Raw genomic sequence first — 17,356 nt, forward strand, 5'->3', positions numbered from 1 at the left:
ACTTCTACCTCAGGATTCAATGTGAGCCTAATATGGGACTACACCTGTATTCCCAGCTACTTGAGAGGCTGAGGCAGGAGGATTGCTTGAGACAAGGAGTTTGAGGCTGTAGCATGACACTTCAACCTGAGCAACATAGTGAGACCCTGTTTCTTAAAAAAAAAAAAAAAAGGGTATTGTGATCTTGTTGATGTCTAGTTATGTCTATGATGAGGGCAAAATTCTTATCCATTTAAAGATCTATAGTCCTGGCTGGGTACAGTGGCTCATGCCTATAATCCTAGCACTCTGGGAGGTGGGAGGATCGCTTGAGGTCAGGAGTTCAAGACCAGCCTGAGTAAGAGTGAGACCCCTGTCTCTACTAAAAATAGAAAAAAATTAGCTGGGTGTGATGGTATGCGCCTGTAGTCCTGGGTACATGGAAGGCTGAGGCAGAAGGATCACTTGAGCCCAGGAGTTGGAGGTTGCAGTGAGCTATGATGATACCACTGCACTCTAGCCCAGGCAACAGAGCAAGACCCTATCTCAGAAAAAAAAAAAAAGATCTATAGTCCTAACCCAAAATGTAATATAGCACATTGTGCAAAGCATTGAAACCATTGGGTTTTCTGTAATTTACTGATTTTCAATACACTGAGTTATATTGAAATACTGAAATTAGTTAGAGTAAAATAGAAAAGTGCTTCACAAAATTGTGCAGAATTAACTGCAGAAGCTTTTGAAAATCAGAGATTCCTGGGTCTCATCCCAGGCCTGCTGAATCAGAATCTTTAGTGGGGTGGGGTGGGGGTGTGAGGCGTTTTTCACATGTTCTGTTAGAGATGTCAGTACCACCATCTGACCTTAGTAGACCAGTGTTTAAATTTAAAAGTCACCAATTTAGGTGAGCCCCCTCGTTTGACAGAAGAAACTGAGGTCTAGAGCACAGTCATGACTTTCATGTTGTATTGTTGATTAATGACAGGGCAGATACTATAGCCCAGACAAAGCAGGTAAAATGTCCAGCATCTTCACTGCACTCTAAAATCTCTCTTACCTTTCCATACAAAATATGTCTGATGACACCTTCACGGAGGGCTTGCATGTAGCCTCATTGACTGGGGAAATATAGATGAGTTTGGAAACTACACTCTGAAGTATTTGCCAGATTTGAGTCAGAAGCATTAACTTCCCTTGCCTTTGCCCAGGTGTTAAGTGTCGCGCTTTGTTTTTCAGTTGGTAAGTCACATAGAAGAGATGCTCCAGACAGCCTACAACAAGCTCCACACCTGGCAGTCACGGCGATTGATGAAGAAGACGTGAAGTGGTCATGGCGCTCACAGGTTTTGTAAGATTGAAAGAACTATGACCTGCAGCAACTCTGGAAACCTGGCCTGACAGACATGCAGATGACCACACAGGAGTGGAAAGAAACATCTGCACCACGCCAACTCCCAGAGCTGATGCTACTGTACTTGCACATTGGGAACTGATAGGAAGGAAAGGACTGCAATTCAGTTAAATACTAGGGAGGTAAATTAAGGCAGAACCAAAATGAGCTAAGTTGCAAATATATATAAATATATGTATGTGTGTGTATATATATGCATATATATATTTAAAAAGACTGTTTACTGCAGTTACTCAGGAACTGCTTTTGATTCACATTAAGCTGCTTTCAGAAATTAAAAAAAAAACACTTTTTTAAAAGGGTTCATTGATAAAATCTGAGGTTTTTTGGTTTATTATTTTTTTTTTTTCCTGTGTAAATTTTTTTCCTAAGTTTGTGGCACAGGGTAGACCTTAAGTGTTTCTCTTCCATCTTCCATCTTCCACTTGGATCCTCAAGTTTTCCTGAATTCTAGTTGTACCTTACATCAGCAAGTTAAAGAGAGTACTTTAAAATAAAGCAGAGGGAGACTGTTGTTCAACCATCAGGAAACAGTTGTAGTCAGAAGACATCATTACTCCTGTGTTTCCTACGGAAATAAGAAACAATAAATATTGCACTGAATGTTTGTGGTTTGGAGTCCCTAAGTAATAAAGAGGGAACATATTTGCAGAAAGTCATGTGGGGTTTTTTATGCAGAATTTTGTCAGGAGACAATGGCGCTGCATGTTTTTCTTTTGAGTGCAAATGTACATTGCTAAAATTTTTTTTAAGATGGCATGTGCTTTGAAAAGAGGAGATTGCATTTTTAAGAGTTTAAAAATCTTATGAGTGAGAAATATAATACTTATTTTCACCTCTTTAGAAGAAATAAAAGATGTTTCTCATATCTCCTTTTCTCTAGTATTTGACTGTTACTGTCCTTGGCGAATCGATAATCATTGCATAGTGACTGAAAAGCCTAAATGCAAAAAAAAAAAAAGTTCTTGTTTCTGGAATCCGTGCCATATTTTGTTCCTAATAGGATCAACTAACTGTTTATCTAAGACTTTAGATGTCTTGTATTAAAAAACACAAAAAAAGTAAAACTTTTATACATACTCTTTTAACTGTAACACCTCTTGTGGTTTCTCATTATGTGTGAATTTACTCGGGTGGGCTGCTTGAGGACTACTCACTCTATTTTAAGCCATATTAACAGGCTGGTTATCCTTCATATAATGGCTACAGCAGGTTAAAACCTAGTGAAACCTTGAACTGGTAAAAGGAAAGGCCACATCATTTTCTGCCTGTAGTCTTTCCATCTCTCCTTTGGTTTAGTATAGTAATGGTGTAATCCTTTACATTAGTTTCACAAAGTGCTTTCAAATGTGTTATCACCACAGTTACTCTGAGCAATAGCAATATCTGAGTGGAGCAGATAGAAAAATGTTTGAAATAGAAAAGTATGCTTATTGGGAAAGGCAGATATGACAAATAAAGTGCTCTGTTGAATGCTGTCACACCTGTAATCCTAGCACTCTGGGAGGCCAAGATGCAAGGACTGCTTGAGGCCAGGAGTTTAAGACAGCCTGAGCATCACAGCAAGACCCCCATCTCTACAAAAAATTAAAAAATTAGGTGTGGTGGTGCATGTCTGTGATCCCAGGTACTCGGGAGGCAGAGGCAGGAGGATCGCTTGAGCCCAGGAGTTTGAGGCTGCAGTGAGCTATGATGATGCCACTGTACTCCAGCCTGTGAAGACCCTGTCTCAGAAAAAAAAAAAAAAAAGATTTAAGTAATATATGTGGAGCCTAAAGGAAGAAAAAACAACTTTGGGAACTTGGGGTAGACTTCATTGAAAAGATACTTTAGCTTGAAGATTGAATAGCATTTTGTGAGATAGAGAAGACAGTCATTTGTTTTAGACTGAGGGAAGTGCATGATGGTGTGAGGGTTTGAAAGACCCCAAAATGTTAGAGAACAGGAAGAATTTGTTAGAGAGTTGAGAGTGACAAAGCTGGGAAAACCCATTTAATTCAGGTTGTGAATGGCCTTGAATGCTAACGTAAGACTTTCAGACCTCACCCATTAGGCGTGGAGGACCTGGGAGAAAATTGTTTTTATGGATTTTTTTTGTTTGCTTATTGTTTTAAATAAAAGATTCTGACAGGGAGGCCAGAACCTAGAAGGCTTTTGGAATAATCCACACAGGAATCTTATGTCCAAATTAAAACGGAGTCCTGGTAAATAAGCAGAGATGGAGTAAAGACGTTCCTAAGGTGTGTGTGACCAAATCTCATCGGGAGTGAAGGAATTAGGGGTGATTTCACCACAGATAGCTCTCAATTGCGTGTCTAGTTGGCATTGGAAATACTCGAGCCTCGGAATCCTTTAAACATGAATTTGGCAGCCATATAGGCCTGCTCTGGCCCCCCACCTTCCCATTATGGGAAATAATAGCGCCGTGGTGATTGAGGGCAACCGTAACCAGTGCTGTGTCAAACACTCTTCCTGCTGGGTCTCACTTCCTTCTCACAATCAGTAAAACTGGCAAATACTACAGATTAGAAATGGTTTAGAGTTAAGTAATGTACCCAAATTCACACAGTCAGTAAGTGACAGAGCTGGGATTTACCTCTAACTGCTAAGTCTTCTGCAGTCATTTAGGGATGAGATGTCTGTGAAGTTGGAAATTTTATTCCTCATCCCAGGCTTCTTTTGCCTAGTTTTTTCTTTGACTATTCTGTCATTCTTGCCTCTGATTCCATTCTGTGCTTTGTGGCAAATCACATACTGGGGTTAGTCTGCCTGGTAGGTCCCATTAGCTCAAAAAGGCTGGAAAATATAATACGATGAAAGCCATGTCCTGCCTTAGGAGAATGAAGCTCTTCTGGAAAGAATAAGGTCAGTAGTGTGAGTCTGCATTAGACTTATATTATGAAATGAGTAGGGTACTTTGTAATACCACTTCAGTATGGAAAACAAGAAAGTTGTAACATGTATACCTAGAATGGTAACCCACTCATCCAGGTTGAGGGCTTAATCCAGAAAGTGATTTCCTGTTAACATATACTGTCTATAGAGCTGAAGTGTCCTGGAATGGAAAGCTGCCCATTTTAAACTTAGATTTGCTGTCTCCAGTGTCAAGACTTGGATGGGATTCCTCAGGATTACCTCTGCCCTTTCCCAATTTAGCTCCTTCAAGACTCAGCTGTTCTCCTGGTTCTTGATGCCAGGGGATTCTTAGTTATTTTCAGCTGTTAAATTATCCAGAACTGGAGTGCCCTAGAATCTGGTACAGGAGTGATCAGCCTTAGTTTGTAGTCCATCTCCTTATTTGAGTGCTGTATTAAAAATCATAGAAGAAACTCTGACCATCTAGTGGTTGCAGGTTTATAACTGCAAAACCCTGTTTTCATACAGTCTTCACACAGAATCCCTCATACATATAACAAAGTGGAATTGTAGCTGTTGAAGTAGAGCCAGAGATCCAGCTACTCCCACCCCCAGCCTCCAACAGAGCGTAACATGGAAAACCAACACTCTCTCTGGCCACCTGGAAACCTGCTGTATTTGTTAGGATGGCTGATACCAGGAGTGGGCTGCAGCTGAAATGCAAGATGAATTCTGACTTACATTTTACTTGTCTTTGGTCACAGAAACAAATGGCAAGACGGTAGGCTTAAACCCAGCTACCAACAACTACATTAAAGGTAAACAGACTGAACACTTGAATTAAACAAGACTCATATGCTAGTTATAGTCACGGAAATGACCTAACTGGATTTGTCCTCCCATTAGATGTCAAATTCAGGTTTGATAGGTGTTAGGGTTCAAAGGCCTTTATTACTCTAACATTTCTCTCTGGTCCAGGTAGCTAAGTGGTGGACAGAGCAGCGAAAAAGGATGACAAATAAAATATTACTGCCCATATTAATTCATCTAAAAAATTATTAGGAAAGCATAACCGATGGGGTTTTTTTTTTTTTTTTGTTTTGGTTTTTGAGGTTTGAATAGTACTGAAGTATACAAAATAGGAAATATCTCTGTACTCTTACGTCTAAGTCTCACACTCCTGCGGTAACAGTGCATTTTCTGCTGGACATTTTTCTATGCCCTTAAATTATTTTTCCATCCTGCAACCTGAGATTTTTCTGACCAAGAGATATCTGTGCACATGGACATGCCATTTAAGATAATCCTTGACAAAGGGGCTTATCTGGTTAGAGAAAAATCCATTAATGGCCCTGTTTCTGTAAGCCAAATTCTTGTGAATTTCAGTCCTATCCATTTGTATCCTATTTCTGGCACCTGGTTTATTTGTAAGAACAGGTTATGCCTGGGCTGAATACAAATCCTCAGGATTTTACGCATACCAACCAGATCCTTACCACTCTCAAACATTTAGACCCACAGAATAAGGGGTGGAGAGAAAGTGTAGTATCCTGACCAATGGTCCCAGAATTTATCAGCATTTCTGCAGCCGTATAACAGAGCTGTTAAACAGCACAGACTTTGAACCTGGTTGGGCTTTTTGGGCTCAAATCCCAGCTGCACAACTCACTAGCTATAAATTATTTAATCTGTGCCTCTGTTTCTTCATCTACGAAATAGAACCAGGAGTAGCATTTAACTAATAGTTATTATAAGGATAACTGGGATAAAGTCCATAAGGAAGGCACTTTGGGGCAGAGTAGATAGGGTTATTGATTATGAAGATAACTGGGATAAAGTCTATAAGGAAGGCACTTTGGAGCAGAGCCCAGCGTGCGCGGAGTGCTGTGCGGGTGTTTGCTTAATTAACACTGACACGGGCTTCCCCTGAGCCACACGGTGAAAGGGTGCAGCTTCTTTGATTTCATTGTTTAACCTCAGAAACCTAAATGGAAGAAAGTACTCTCAAAGAACAATAAAAGTACTTTCTTCTGTACTTTTATTTTCCCAAAAATGCCCAAATCTGATTTTCTTGGATTATCTTTAATAGATTTATTATTAGTTTGTTGTGGTGCCCTGAATTCTCCAAATTAGGAGCTTTTTTTAAAAAATAAAATTGCCTGTGAATGATTTCACAACTTCAGTTGCAGTATTTACAAAATAAATTCTCTTCACTAATTTGGGAACATAAGGAGGATGTTTCTGTGTTCTTGCCTAGAGCGTAATATGTAGAATATAGGTCAAATGTCAGCTGCAAGTGAAAAGGATACTATAATTTTTTTTTTTTTTTTTTTTTTTTTTGAGACAGAGCCTTGCTCTGTTTCCTGGACTAGAGTGCTATGGCGTCAGCCTAGCTCACAGCAACCTCAAACTCCTAGGCTCAAGCAATCCTTCTGCCTCAGCCTCCCGAGTAGTTGGGACTACAGGCATGTGCCACCTTGCCCAGCTAATTTTTCTATATATTTTGGTTGTCCAGTTAATTTCTTTCCATTTTTAGTAGAGATGGGGTCTCACTCTTGCTCAGGCTGGACTTGAATTCCTGACATTGAGCGATCCTCCCGCCTTGGCCTCCCAGAGTGCTAGGATTACAGGTGTGAGCCACCACACCCAGCCAGGATACTATAAATTAACTATAAATCAGAATCCAGAATCCTTTTAGAATTATTGTTTCATTTCATACTTTATGTTTGATATTTAGTGAACAAAACTTCCATTTTGGGAGAGGAAGTGGAAAGGAAAGCATGTCCTGTTATCTTTTAACTACTTGCTAAATTTTTTTCTTTAGAGGTTGGAATCAAACTTGAGGTAAAAGAAAAAACCCCTGAGAATATGCTGAATTAGCAGGAGAGCAACCTTGACACTTGAAACTTGCACTTCAAAACAAGGTCACTAACAGGCTTCAGTTAGTATGTCCCCAGACCTTAAGATGGTGGTTTGGCATCACAACAGTTGCAATATTACAATTATAACTTAAGCAAGAAGGAATTTCTTTAAAAATATGATAGCAATCCATTTTCTGTGTCACAGAATAGATCAGTAAAAGTCTAACTTATGTGATTCAGCACTTGAGTGTTTAATCTATGAGATCTATTTGCCAAATATTTGCCATGCTATATGACCATTCTTATTTAATCCTTAGGACTCATTCGACAATTAGCTATTAAGCTACTGTGCATCAGTCTGTAACCCTCTCCTTATAAAATCTCAGGTCATTAAAAAGCACTATCCTGGATGATGGGCAGAATAGACAGTCTGTGCCTTCATGGAACTTAAGAATAAACAGGTTAAATAAGTTAATAAATGTAAGTACTTAGAATACTGCCTGGCACAAAATGAGCATTCAGTAAATGTTCTTTTTTTTTTTTTTAAGGAATATAATTATTTCATTTTATTTTATTTCAGCATATTATGGGGGTACAAAAGTTTAGGTTACGTATATTGCCCTTGCCCCCTCTCCCCCCACGAATCAGAGCTTCAAGAGTGTCCATCCCCCCCCCACATCTGCCCAACACCCAATTAATGTTATTCCTAAATGTGCTCTTAGGTGATGATCAGTGAAATCAATTTGATGGTGAGTACATGTGGTGCTTATTTTTCCATTCTTGGGATATTTCACTTAGTAGAATGAGTTCCAGCTCTATCCAGGAAAATACAAGAAGTGCTATAACACCATTGTTTCTTATAGCTGAGTAGTATTCCATGGTATACATATACCACATTTTATTAATCCACTCATGTATTGATGGGCACTTGGGTTGTTTGCAATTGTGAATTGTGCTGCTATAAACACTCACGTGCAGATGTCTTTTTTATAGAATGTCTTTTGTTCTTTTGGGTAGATGCCCAATAATGGGATTGCTGGATCAAATGGTAGGTCTACTTGTATCTGTTTAAGGTATCTCCATATTGCTTTCCACAGAGGTTGCACTAGTTTGCAGTCCCACCAGCAGTGTATGAGTGTTCCTGTCTCTCCACATCCATGCCAACATTTATTGTTTTGGGACTTTTTGATAAAGGCCATTCTCACTGGAGTTAAGTGATATCTCATTGTGGTTTTGATTTGCATTTCCCTGATGATTAGAGATGGTGAGCATTTTTTCATGTGTTTCTTGGCCATTCTTCTGTCTTCTTTGGAAAAATTTCTATTCAATAAATGTTCTTCTATAATTTATTATTATTAGTCATGTGTCAACAACAGGGATGCATTCTGAGAAATGTGTCATTAGACTATTTCATCATTGTGCAAACATCACAAGCGTACTTAGACAAACCTCGGTGGTACACCTAGGCTCTATGGGATGGCTTATTGCTCCTAGGCTATAAACCTGTTCAGCATGGTACTGTACTGAATGCTGCAGGCAACTGTAACAATGGTGAGTGTTTGTGTACCTAAATATATCTAAACATAGAAAAGGTATGGAAAAATACAGTATTATAATGGATGGGTCCACTGTCATATATGCAGTCCCTCATTGACCAAAACGTTCTATGGCACATGACTGCAGTATTATTACTTATCATTACCAGGCTTCAGTTCAAAGTTTATTGACTCAGCCCAGCATATAGTATCAGCACTGATAAAGACCTGAGGCAGAGAGTAAGGGAAAGACACTAACATCTATTAGATCCATGTTATATGACCATTCTTATTTAATCCTTAGGACTCATTCGACAATTAGCTATTAAGCTACTGTGCATCAGTCTATAGTCCTCTCCTTATAAAATCTCAGGTCATTAAAAAGCACTATCCTGGATGATGGGCAAAATAGACAGTCTGTGCCTTCATGGAACTTAGGAATAAACAGGCTCCAAGAGGTGAACTAACTTGCCTAAAGGCCCTGACTCCAACTTGGAATTGGAAAGCTCAGATTCCAACACAGCTCTTGAAAGAAAAATCTGTGCAGCTGGAAACTCTTGACTTCTGTCTCCCTACCCTCCCCACTGTCTCCCTGGGAACTTTTTCTTCTACTTGCTATAAATAATGGAGAGCAGGAGAGCTATTTTATTTCTATCAGGCCACACACTGAAAGCACAGATGGCTCCGAGGCTGAAAAACTGCTTCATTCTCCGGAAGTGCGGTGAAGGAGATGGATTCTTGGATCTGAAGCCTCTGGGGGGGGCCACACAGGCTTGAACTCTGCTGTTGGTACCACTAAGTGTCCATTATGCGCTAGGCTCTCAAAAGAATTCAAAGGGGCTTCATTGCCTTTTTTTCCCCTGATTTTTAAAATCAATGTTGGACCGGGCACAGTGGCTCATGCCTGTAATCCTAGCACTCTGGGAGGCCGAGGCAGGTGGATCATTTGAGCTCAGGAGTTCGAGACCAGCCTGAGCAAGAGCGAGACCCGGTCTCTACTAAAAATAGAAAGAAGTTATATGGACAACTAAAAATATATAGAGAAAAAATTAGCCGGGCATGGTGGTGCATGCCTGTAGTCCCAGCTACTCAGGAGGCTGAGGCAAGAGGATTGCTTGAGCCCAGGAGTTTGAGGTTGCTGTGAGCTAGGCTGACGCCACGGCACTCTAGCCTGAGCAACAGAGTGAGACTCTGTCTCAAAAAAATAAATAAATAAAAAGTAAAATAAAAGTAAAAAAAAAAAAAATCAATGTTGTTCTTTAGCAAAGTTATATACGTTCATAATTTAAAAAGTCAAAAGCACTAAAAGGTGCATACAAAGCACCGTGGCCACTCTCCCACTGGCCCCACCTCTTATTCCCTTTTCAGCAATCAATAATCACTTTCAACTCCTTTACCTTACATTATACCACTCTTTCTTAACTTATCAATTTTGCTTTTATCTACTGACTTTCTAGCCTGGTAGTTGAAGATGTAGTGTTCTTCCACCATTAAGAACACTATTCCCTCTCTCCAGCCTCCTGATATAGTTATTTTACAGTTTTTAAATTTTTATTTACTTATTTTTTTTTAAAGACCGTCTCCGTTTGTCACCCAGGCTAGAGTACAGTGGTGTGGTCATAGCTCATTGTAACCTCAAACTCCTGGGCTTAATCTGTCCCAAGTAACTAGAACTACACCATGTCCAGCTTTTTTTTTTTTTTTTTTGTAGCGATGAGGTCTCACTGGTTGCCCAGGCTGGTCTCGAAATCCTGGCTTCAAGTGATCCTCCCACTTGGGCCTCCCAAAATGTTGGGATTACTAGCATGTGCCACTGCACCCAGCTGTTTTTTGATCATTAATATTCAATGTTTACATTTTGATTATGTAAATATTGTTTAGTGCTTTAGTCAGGGCCCTAGCAGGAAATAAGTGGCACCCTCAGATTGGGTAATTTGAAGAGATTAAAGGGACTATTTACAGGTGTGGGCAGCAGCGTTTAGAGAAACCAAGCCCAGGCCTGATGATGGAAGAAGTGGTTGCCAGGAGGGAAGAAGAGAGACCCCTGAAAGCAGGTAAGGGGCACGGTCTGCCATGGCCCCACAGGGAGGGCATGATCTCACCCCTCCCTCACTCCCAGTCTCCACCAGTGAAGGTGGAGGGCGGGGGACAGCAGTGCTGTGCGGTTCCCTCAGGACAGCCCCCCAGAGCCCAAAGCAGTGTGGAGAAGAAGAGAGCGGACCTGCAGGGCAACAGAAGATGTCCAGCACCACAGTCAGGCCGAGCAAACTATAAAACCCCTCAGCTGACCCTTTATATTTCAAGGAGACACTTTACAGCTGATTAGAAGCTCAGTGTGCATAGGCAGGTCGATCAAGGAGAGGCAGTCACTGGAGGATGATTGGGTAGAAGCTGCTCTTCCACCCAGGACTCCCAAATGTCAGTACTCACAGGACTTTTCTCTGAAGCCATTCAGTCTCTCCAGAGAGGGGCCTCTGAGTTTCTATCTGTGAATATACACCTGGATGCTAGCTTTCTGGGAGTCACCTGGGGAGGAGGGTTCTCTGTGTGTGGACATTCACTCGCAATCCTGTCTTTAGCCCTCACTTCTCACCGTGGTGCTGGGGCCCTGACTGCATTTCCCCGCTGAATCCACCTATTTTCAGTGAGGGGTGAGACAGGAGGTAGTCATTATGCTTCAGGGTGAGGACAGGAATCTGGGAGCCTCGCATTTCCCTATTGCCCTTGTTTCTGCCCCACACTTTATTCCTTCTTTCTATGGTACCCGGTACCTCCAATCCTGAGCCTGAACAGTGCTCTGCAGGGCAAACCGGCTTCCATTTCTTCACTGCCCCCTTGGATTTCACTCCGGTGTCAGTCACCGCTGACTGCAGCTTCCCGAAGCGTTGTTAGCTGACCTTATCTGCTGTTGTCTCCTCTTCCAGTCCTTCACCTTTGTGTGAATGTACTTTTGTGAGTTCTTTTCCTATCAGTTTATCGAGATTTGGGGAAGGAGCTAGGATAAACATATGAGTTCAATACACCCTGTTTAACCAGAGGTCCACTAGCATTGAATTTTGATGATGTTTTATTTTAGTGTTTAGGTGAATGAAGGATCATTTCATGACAGAAGGCCCATAAGATGTTTCCTCTAAACCGATATTACCCAAACTCTTATTAGGTCGTCACAGTCCCTTGTGGTATACCAAGCCAAAGTTACTGATTCGAATGTGTCACTATCATTCCACTGCTAAGTTCTTCACTAGCTTGTTGTTGTCTAAAGCACGGTTGGTAGTCTCTATTGCTGTCCTTGGAAAAAAATAAAATAAAATAAAGCATGGTTGGCACACCTCCAGGGGGTTGAGAGAGTAAGTTTCAGATGAATGAATATTTTTTAATTGTAAAAGTTATATATTTCAATCTGTGTGTGTGTGTGTGTGCATATATATATATATATATATATATATTAACATGTAATTGGCATTAGCCGAGCATGCCCCCTGGTCCCCAAGCTGGACTGGAACCTTTGAGGATTGTACAGTGTGAGCCTCCCTGCCCCAGAAATCACTGTTTTGTTTGTTTCTTTGGAATGAATGTAAAAATGCTTCTGCCCTTGTTGGAGCTAGCTGGTTGCAGGAGGCTACCTCCCTCTTAGAGCTGCATTTCCACTCCCTTACTTTGCACCTTGCTCTGAAATGCAGGCTGAGAATATGGGAGGGGCTGATAATTGACAGTTACCTGGAACATTCAGTCCTCAGCTTCTGGGAGAACAGCTGGCTGCTCAGCTGTCTCACTGTTCCTGGGACAGCTCCAGTCCACACAAGGCAGCAGCAGGCTGGGAAGCAGGTGGTGTCAAAGGTCTCTCTCCTGGCTCCTCTGGACCATCGTCTTCTTAAGTTATGCTCCTGGGAGCTTCTCAGGAAGTGTCTGCAGTTCGACATTCCAAATTGCCCCGAAGGAGCAATTAACATTTACTGAGCACCTACTGGGCACCCGGAGCTTTACATCTAAACTTTACAACAACTTATGAAAATAGTATTATCCCCATTCTACAGAGACCTCATGAGTTCAAGAAACTTGCCCAAGTTCTCATAGTGAGTGGCAGAGCCGGGAGGTAAATCAGGGCAGTGTGAGGCCAAAGCAAAGAGTGTAGCGACCCAGCAGACCTGTTCCCTGGAGACATGTGCCTCACTCCGATGCCAGTTGGACAATATATGGCTGTCTCTTTCCAATCCAGGGGGAAAACAAAAGTAAGGGAGGGCAGGGCCTGCTGGGCCTTTCTGAATCCATGCAAGGAGCAAAGACAAGCCAGTGTGTGGCAATGGCCCAAGCACCCATGTACTTTGCATCTTAGACTAGAGACACCAAAAAAACTTAGGAAACTGGTAGCCCCTTCCTGGTCAGCCCAACCCTGTATAAATAACTGACTACAGTATTAAGTAATAAGGCATTCTTTTTTTTTTTTTTTTGCCATCAATAAGAAATTTACTTGTTTAAAACAATCCAAATGCTGGCATGGTCCAGAAAAATTTAACAGGTTTATTTATAATTGTTATAAAGTTGAACTGCTGAAACTTGTTCACTGAAACATTTTGACTTGCATTAATGCTTCACATCCCCGCATTTGTATTGAAAATTTACACACAAATGAAAATGGAAAAACTGCCAATACTTGATTTCTGTTTCCTCTTTTTCCACTTGCAATCATGTACTTAGATACCTTTTGACCCCATGGAAAAAAAAAAATATCTAACGTTCAGAACTGCCAATAACAGGAGGAAGAGAATTTTTTTTTTTTTTTTTGAGAATGAAATGTTTTCCCATCATAGTGGATTCTTAAGCACGTTCTTCACGTATGCGGCATGCTAGCTGGATGTCTTTTGGCATCACTGTTACACGTTTGGCATGGATAGAACACAGATTGGTGTCTTCAAAATAAGGTGTTCATCTTTAAAATGAGGGAAGGGGATAAGTTTTAGAGCAGCCCTCACCTGAGCAAAAGGTCAGGGCTTTGGCTTGGATGCAGGGCCAAGAAGAATTCTGAGAACCAATTTTGGAACAGTCCAAAATAGAGGAAATAAACCGTCAGAACAGTGACCACAAACTTGCCTCTTCCCAACTCATTTCCTGTGATAGGAATATGGTTTATTGAGCAATTACCCTGTGCCAACTACTTTTGTTTGCATTAAACCTATTAGGTGGGGGCTATTGCTTTTTCTATTTCACAGATGCTTAAGGATTCAAAAGGTTAAGTGACTTGCCCAGAAACAAATAGGCAGTAGGAACAGAGTCAGGATTTGAACCCAAGTCTGTGTGGCTCCCAAACCTGAGGTTCCTACTGTGTGATGATTGCTGCCTGGGACCCTCCTCTTGGAGGATCATGCAGTGCAGCTGAGGACCCCGCTGTGAGCGTCTCCATGTCCCTTGGAGACGTGAAAAGCTTCTCTCCAAGTGGTGCAAGTGGGAGTGGGATGTCTATTTTCCGAAAGGCCTGGGCAAAAACATAGAAAAATAAGGCCTCCTTAGAGAGGATCATTCTGGGCTCTGTGTTTCCCATCCCCTGCCCCTGGAACTTGGCAAAGCAGCACAGAAACAGACTGGCAGGAACTGCTCCAGATGGTCACTTAGGCCCCAGCGCATTCCTGGTGCTTAGAAGCATGAGGGAGCAGCCTCCAAGCAGCAATGCCTCATGTAAACCTCATTGATTTTCTGCTTCGCTGGATCCCTGAGAGCCCTCTTCAGCATGGCCTGGCAATTTTCTTGGGAGCCTACTGAGAGGAGGGACCCATTGTCCCTGTTATCAGAAGTAGTAGCTGTTCCTGGTCTCCATGAGGGAGTCTGCCCGGATGCTATGTGGATTTCGCGTCTCTGAAGCCTGGCTCCAGCACGTCTGGCTGTGTGACTTTAGGCACGTCTCCCCAAGACTCAGTTCCTGTTACTGTAAAATGGGTAGTTGTGAGGATTAAAATAGATAATGCATTTAAGGGTTTAGCACATGAAGTGTTCACTAAATATGGGAGTGATTATTATTGCGGTTTTCACAAAGGCTGGACCCATGAGGCGCTGTCTCCCAGCACTGTCTGAGAAGCATCCTTCAGCAATCAAAAGTAATTTCAAAATAGCTCGAATCCTTGACTTGCCCTTTGGCAAAGTGACAGTGGAGATTCCAGCGATGTCTACAGAAGCACTTTGATGCCCTCTGACCGCAATCCACAGAAGTTAAGACGTCTCTTCAAATCCCCCACCCCCAGCCCGCCCCCAAACTCCTTTGAGGTGTTTTCTCTCCCTCTTTATTAATGCAGATTAGCATCTGTGGACCCCAATCCTTCTCCCCACTACTGTCCTGTGGAGTCTTTCCCAACCTGCCATTCTCGACTCTGCATCACAGAAGCCCAAAGAACAAGTTGAGCAAAGACCCAACTCTCCTCGGAGGAGACTGGGAAAGGAGGTTGAACAGGAAAAAAATGAACACCCCGGAGCGGGAAAGATTGTGAGGTCTCCCCTGTGCTCTGAATTTCAGTCCCGCTCCCATCCTCGGCCTCTGCGGGCTGTCGCTGTTGTTGCAAGCAGAGCAGATGTGCTTAGAGGGCAAAGGAGTGTGAGGAATCAGCCACAGTTCCAGTTTGTATTCTGATTCATTTTTCCCCTGGAAAGAGAATCTCTCAACAGAGGGGTCCCTAATCCTCAGAGGGCGAGGGCCGGGTCAGCTCCCTGTGTGTCTGGCTCCCGCTGGCCTCCCTCTTGCTCTGGCATCTCTGACTCCACGTTGACAAACAGCCCCCCAGCTCCTCGACTGCCCCAGGGGCCATTCTCTGAGGGGTAGGGTGGCAAAGGACTGAGACTATTGCCTAACTGACTGCAATCTGTCTCCTGCACTCCCACCCCGCTGAGAGAGCAAAGTCTAAAACCAACTTACAAACTGGAATTCTCAACTTTCACCCATTGCCCTGGAAAAGTTTTTACACTGGAGCCCCGACCCCGATAGCTCCCCTCCCCCGAGGAATCAATCCCACACTGAAGGGAAGACCGTCCACCAGGACAACCCAAGCCGCCTCCCTACGCTCTCCCCAAGTGCAGGGATGACAGTAGGGCATAATGGGCCTGCTGAACAGCCAGCCCTCCTGGGGTCTGCAAGGCAGCCCCGCCAAGGGTGCAAGCTCTGGATCAAGGCAGGAAGCGGTGGCCCCTGGTTACCATGGAGATGCTGGCACAGACTGTGCCTGTCTGTGGTTGACAGGCAGCCTCCCTTAAAAAAGGGAGGTGGAAGAATTTCGATGTTTGAGAACTAGCTCAGCTTGGGGTGGAGAAGTGGTCCGTGATATCAAGAGCTTGCAGCCCAGAGGACTGGGGAGGAAGCTGAGGCTGGGAGCTCTCCACTGAGGTGGCTTCCTCCCGATCCTGTAGCTTTAAAGGCTGGGGTGTGGCCTCCTGCAGGGCAAGGCCTTACTGCTAAGCTGCCAACCCCAAGCAAGGGCTGCTGGAAGACACTCCGCTACAGTGGAAAAACCCCAGGAGTCAGAGGCTGGGGGGAGAACCACACCCACAGTGCCAGGGAAGAGCCCAGGATTGTTGTGAAGACCCACAGTTCATGATGCAGAGGAGAAAGCACTAGACTGGCTGGAATGTTCTAGTCCCTTAGTCACCACTGCTGAAACACTGCAGGGGCCAAGAGCCCTTCCCTTCCCTTCTCTGAGCCCTAGGTCCCCACCGTGTGAGAAATGTCTGTCCTGTGGGCTGGGCAGGGTTACAGAGAGGCCCTGCAGTGTGAGTCAGGGACATGTGAGGGTGGGTGGTCTTGGTGGGTAAAGGAGGGCCGGGGCTGTGAGGACCTCTCTCAGACTTCTGTCCCTGTTCTGTGGCTAAAACTAGAGAATGAGCTAAGTTCAAGTGTCCTTTGACAGGGCCTGACACTGCAAGTGTGTTTGCATAAAAGGCAGAGCCAGGCCCTGCACACCCCTGGGCCATGTAAGGCTAACCCCATGCCAGGGAGAGGGAGGCCAATTAGCCAGGGCCCTGCTGCACACCTGTGAGTCAGGTGAGCTCCCGAACCCTCCTACAGCCCTGGGCAAGGGGGAGAGGGAGGACTTTATCACATTTGCCCTCGATATCCGGGGAGCAAAGGGCTGAAACTGCTTTCTTACTGTCCACCCAGGCAGTGAGGCAGGAAAGACAGAGGGGCAGAGGGGTAGAGGAAGGAAAACTAGCCCAGGAGTTTGAAATCCACCTGGCAGCTTTCCAGCTGTGTGGCCTGGGGCAATTAAATTTTTTGTGCTTAGGCAGTCTCACCAGTGAAATGTCAGAACTCCTGCTGTGGTTGCTGTGAGCTAGCCTGACACCACGGCACTCTAGCCTGGGCAACAGAGTGAGACTCTGTCTCAAAAAAAAAAAAAAAAAAAAAAAACCCAGGAACTCCTCCTCTGCTTTCTTTTCCTGGTAGGGGTGAAAATGTCATGAGGAAATGGTTGGGAAAGCCACCATAAGCTATGTGCAAATCAAGGACCCAGTGAGCTTTATCTGGCTGCAGGAGGAGCCTCTCCTTATCTGCACTGCCCCACCGCACCCTAAAGTCCCTCCTGGGGTGTGAGGAGCTTTATTTTGCTCCGCTTAGTGGAATGTCAGGTTTCCCAGTGACAGAAATGACGTGGGACTGTCTTTTCAGGGCAGTATCCCCTGAGCAGGCTCTAAGAACAGGGCAGAGAGCCTCCTTGTCCAGCAGAACCTGCCTTCTGAGACAT

The 17,356-nt window shown here is 43.5% G+C and overlaps 1 protein-coding gene across 1 annotated transcript in view; it reads left to right on the forward strand.

The window, feature by feature from the left end:
• Positions 1–2,318, forward strand: part of GTF2H1 (general transcription factor IIH subunit 1) — a 37,207-nt gene extending 34,889 nt beyond the window's left edge. Inside the window, exon 15 of the mRNA XM_069469673.1 lies at positions 1,216–2,318. Coding sequence (XP_069325774.1) covers positions 1,216–1,302 — 87 coding nt within the window. The 3' untranslated portion in view covers positions 1,303–2,318. The remainder of the gene's footprint in view (positions 1–1,215) is intronic.
• The last annotated feature ends 15,038 nt before the right edge of the window (positions 2,319–17,356 follow it).

The sequence above is a fragment of the Eulemur rufifrons genome, chromosome 6 (assembly GCF_041146395.1).
Source record: "Eulemur rufifrons isolate Redbay chromosome 6, OSU_ERuf_1, whole genome shotgun sequence".
In the NCBI taxonomy this organism is placed as follows: Eukaryota; Metazoa; Chordata; class Mammalia; order Primates; family Lemuridae; genus Eulemur; species Eulemur rufifrons.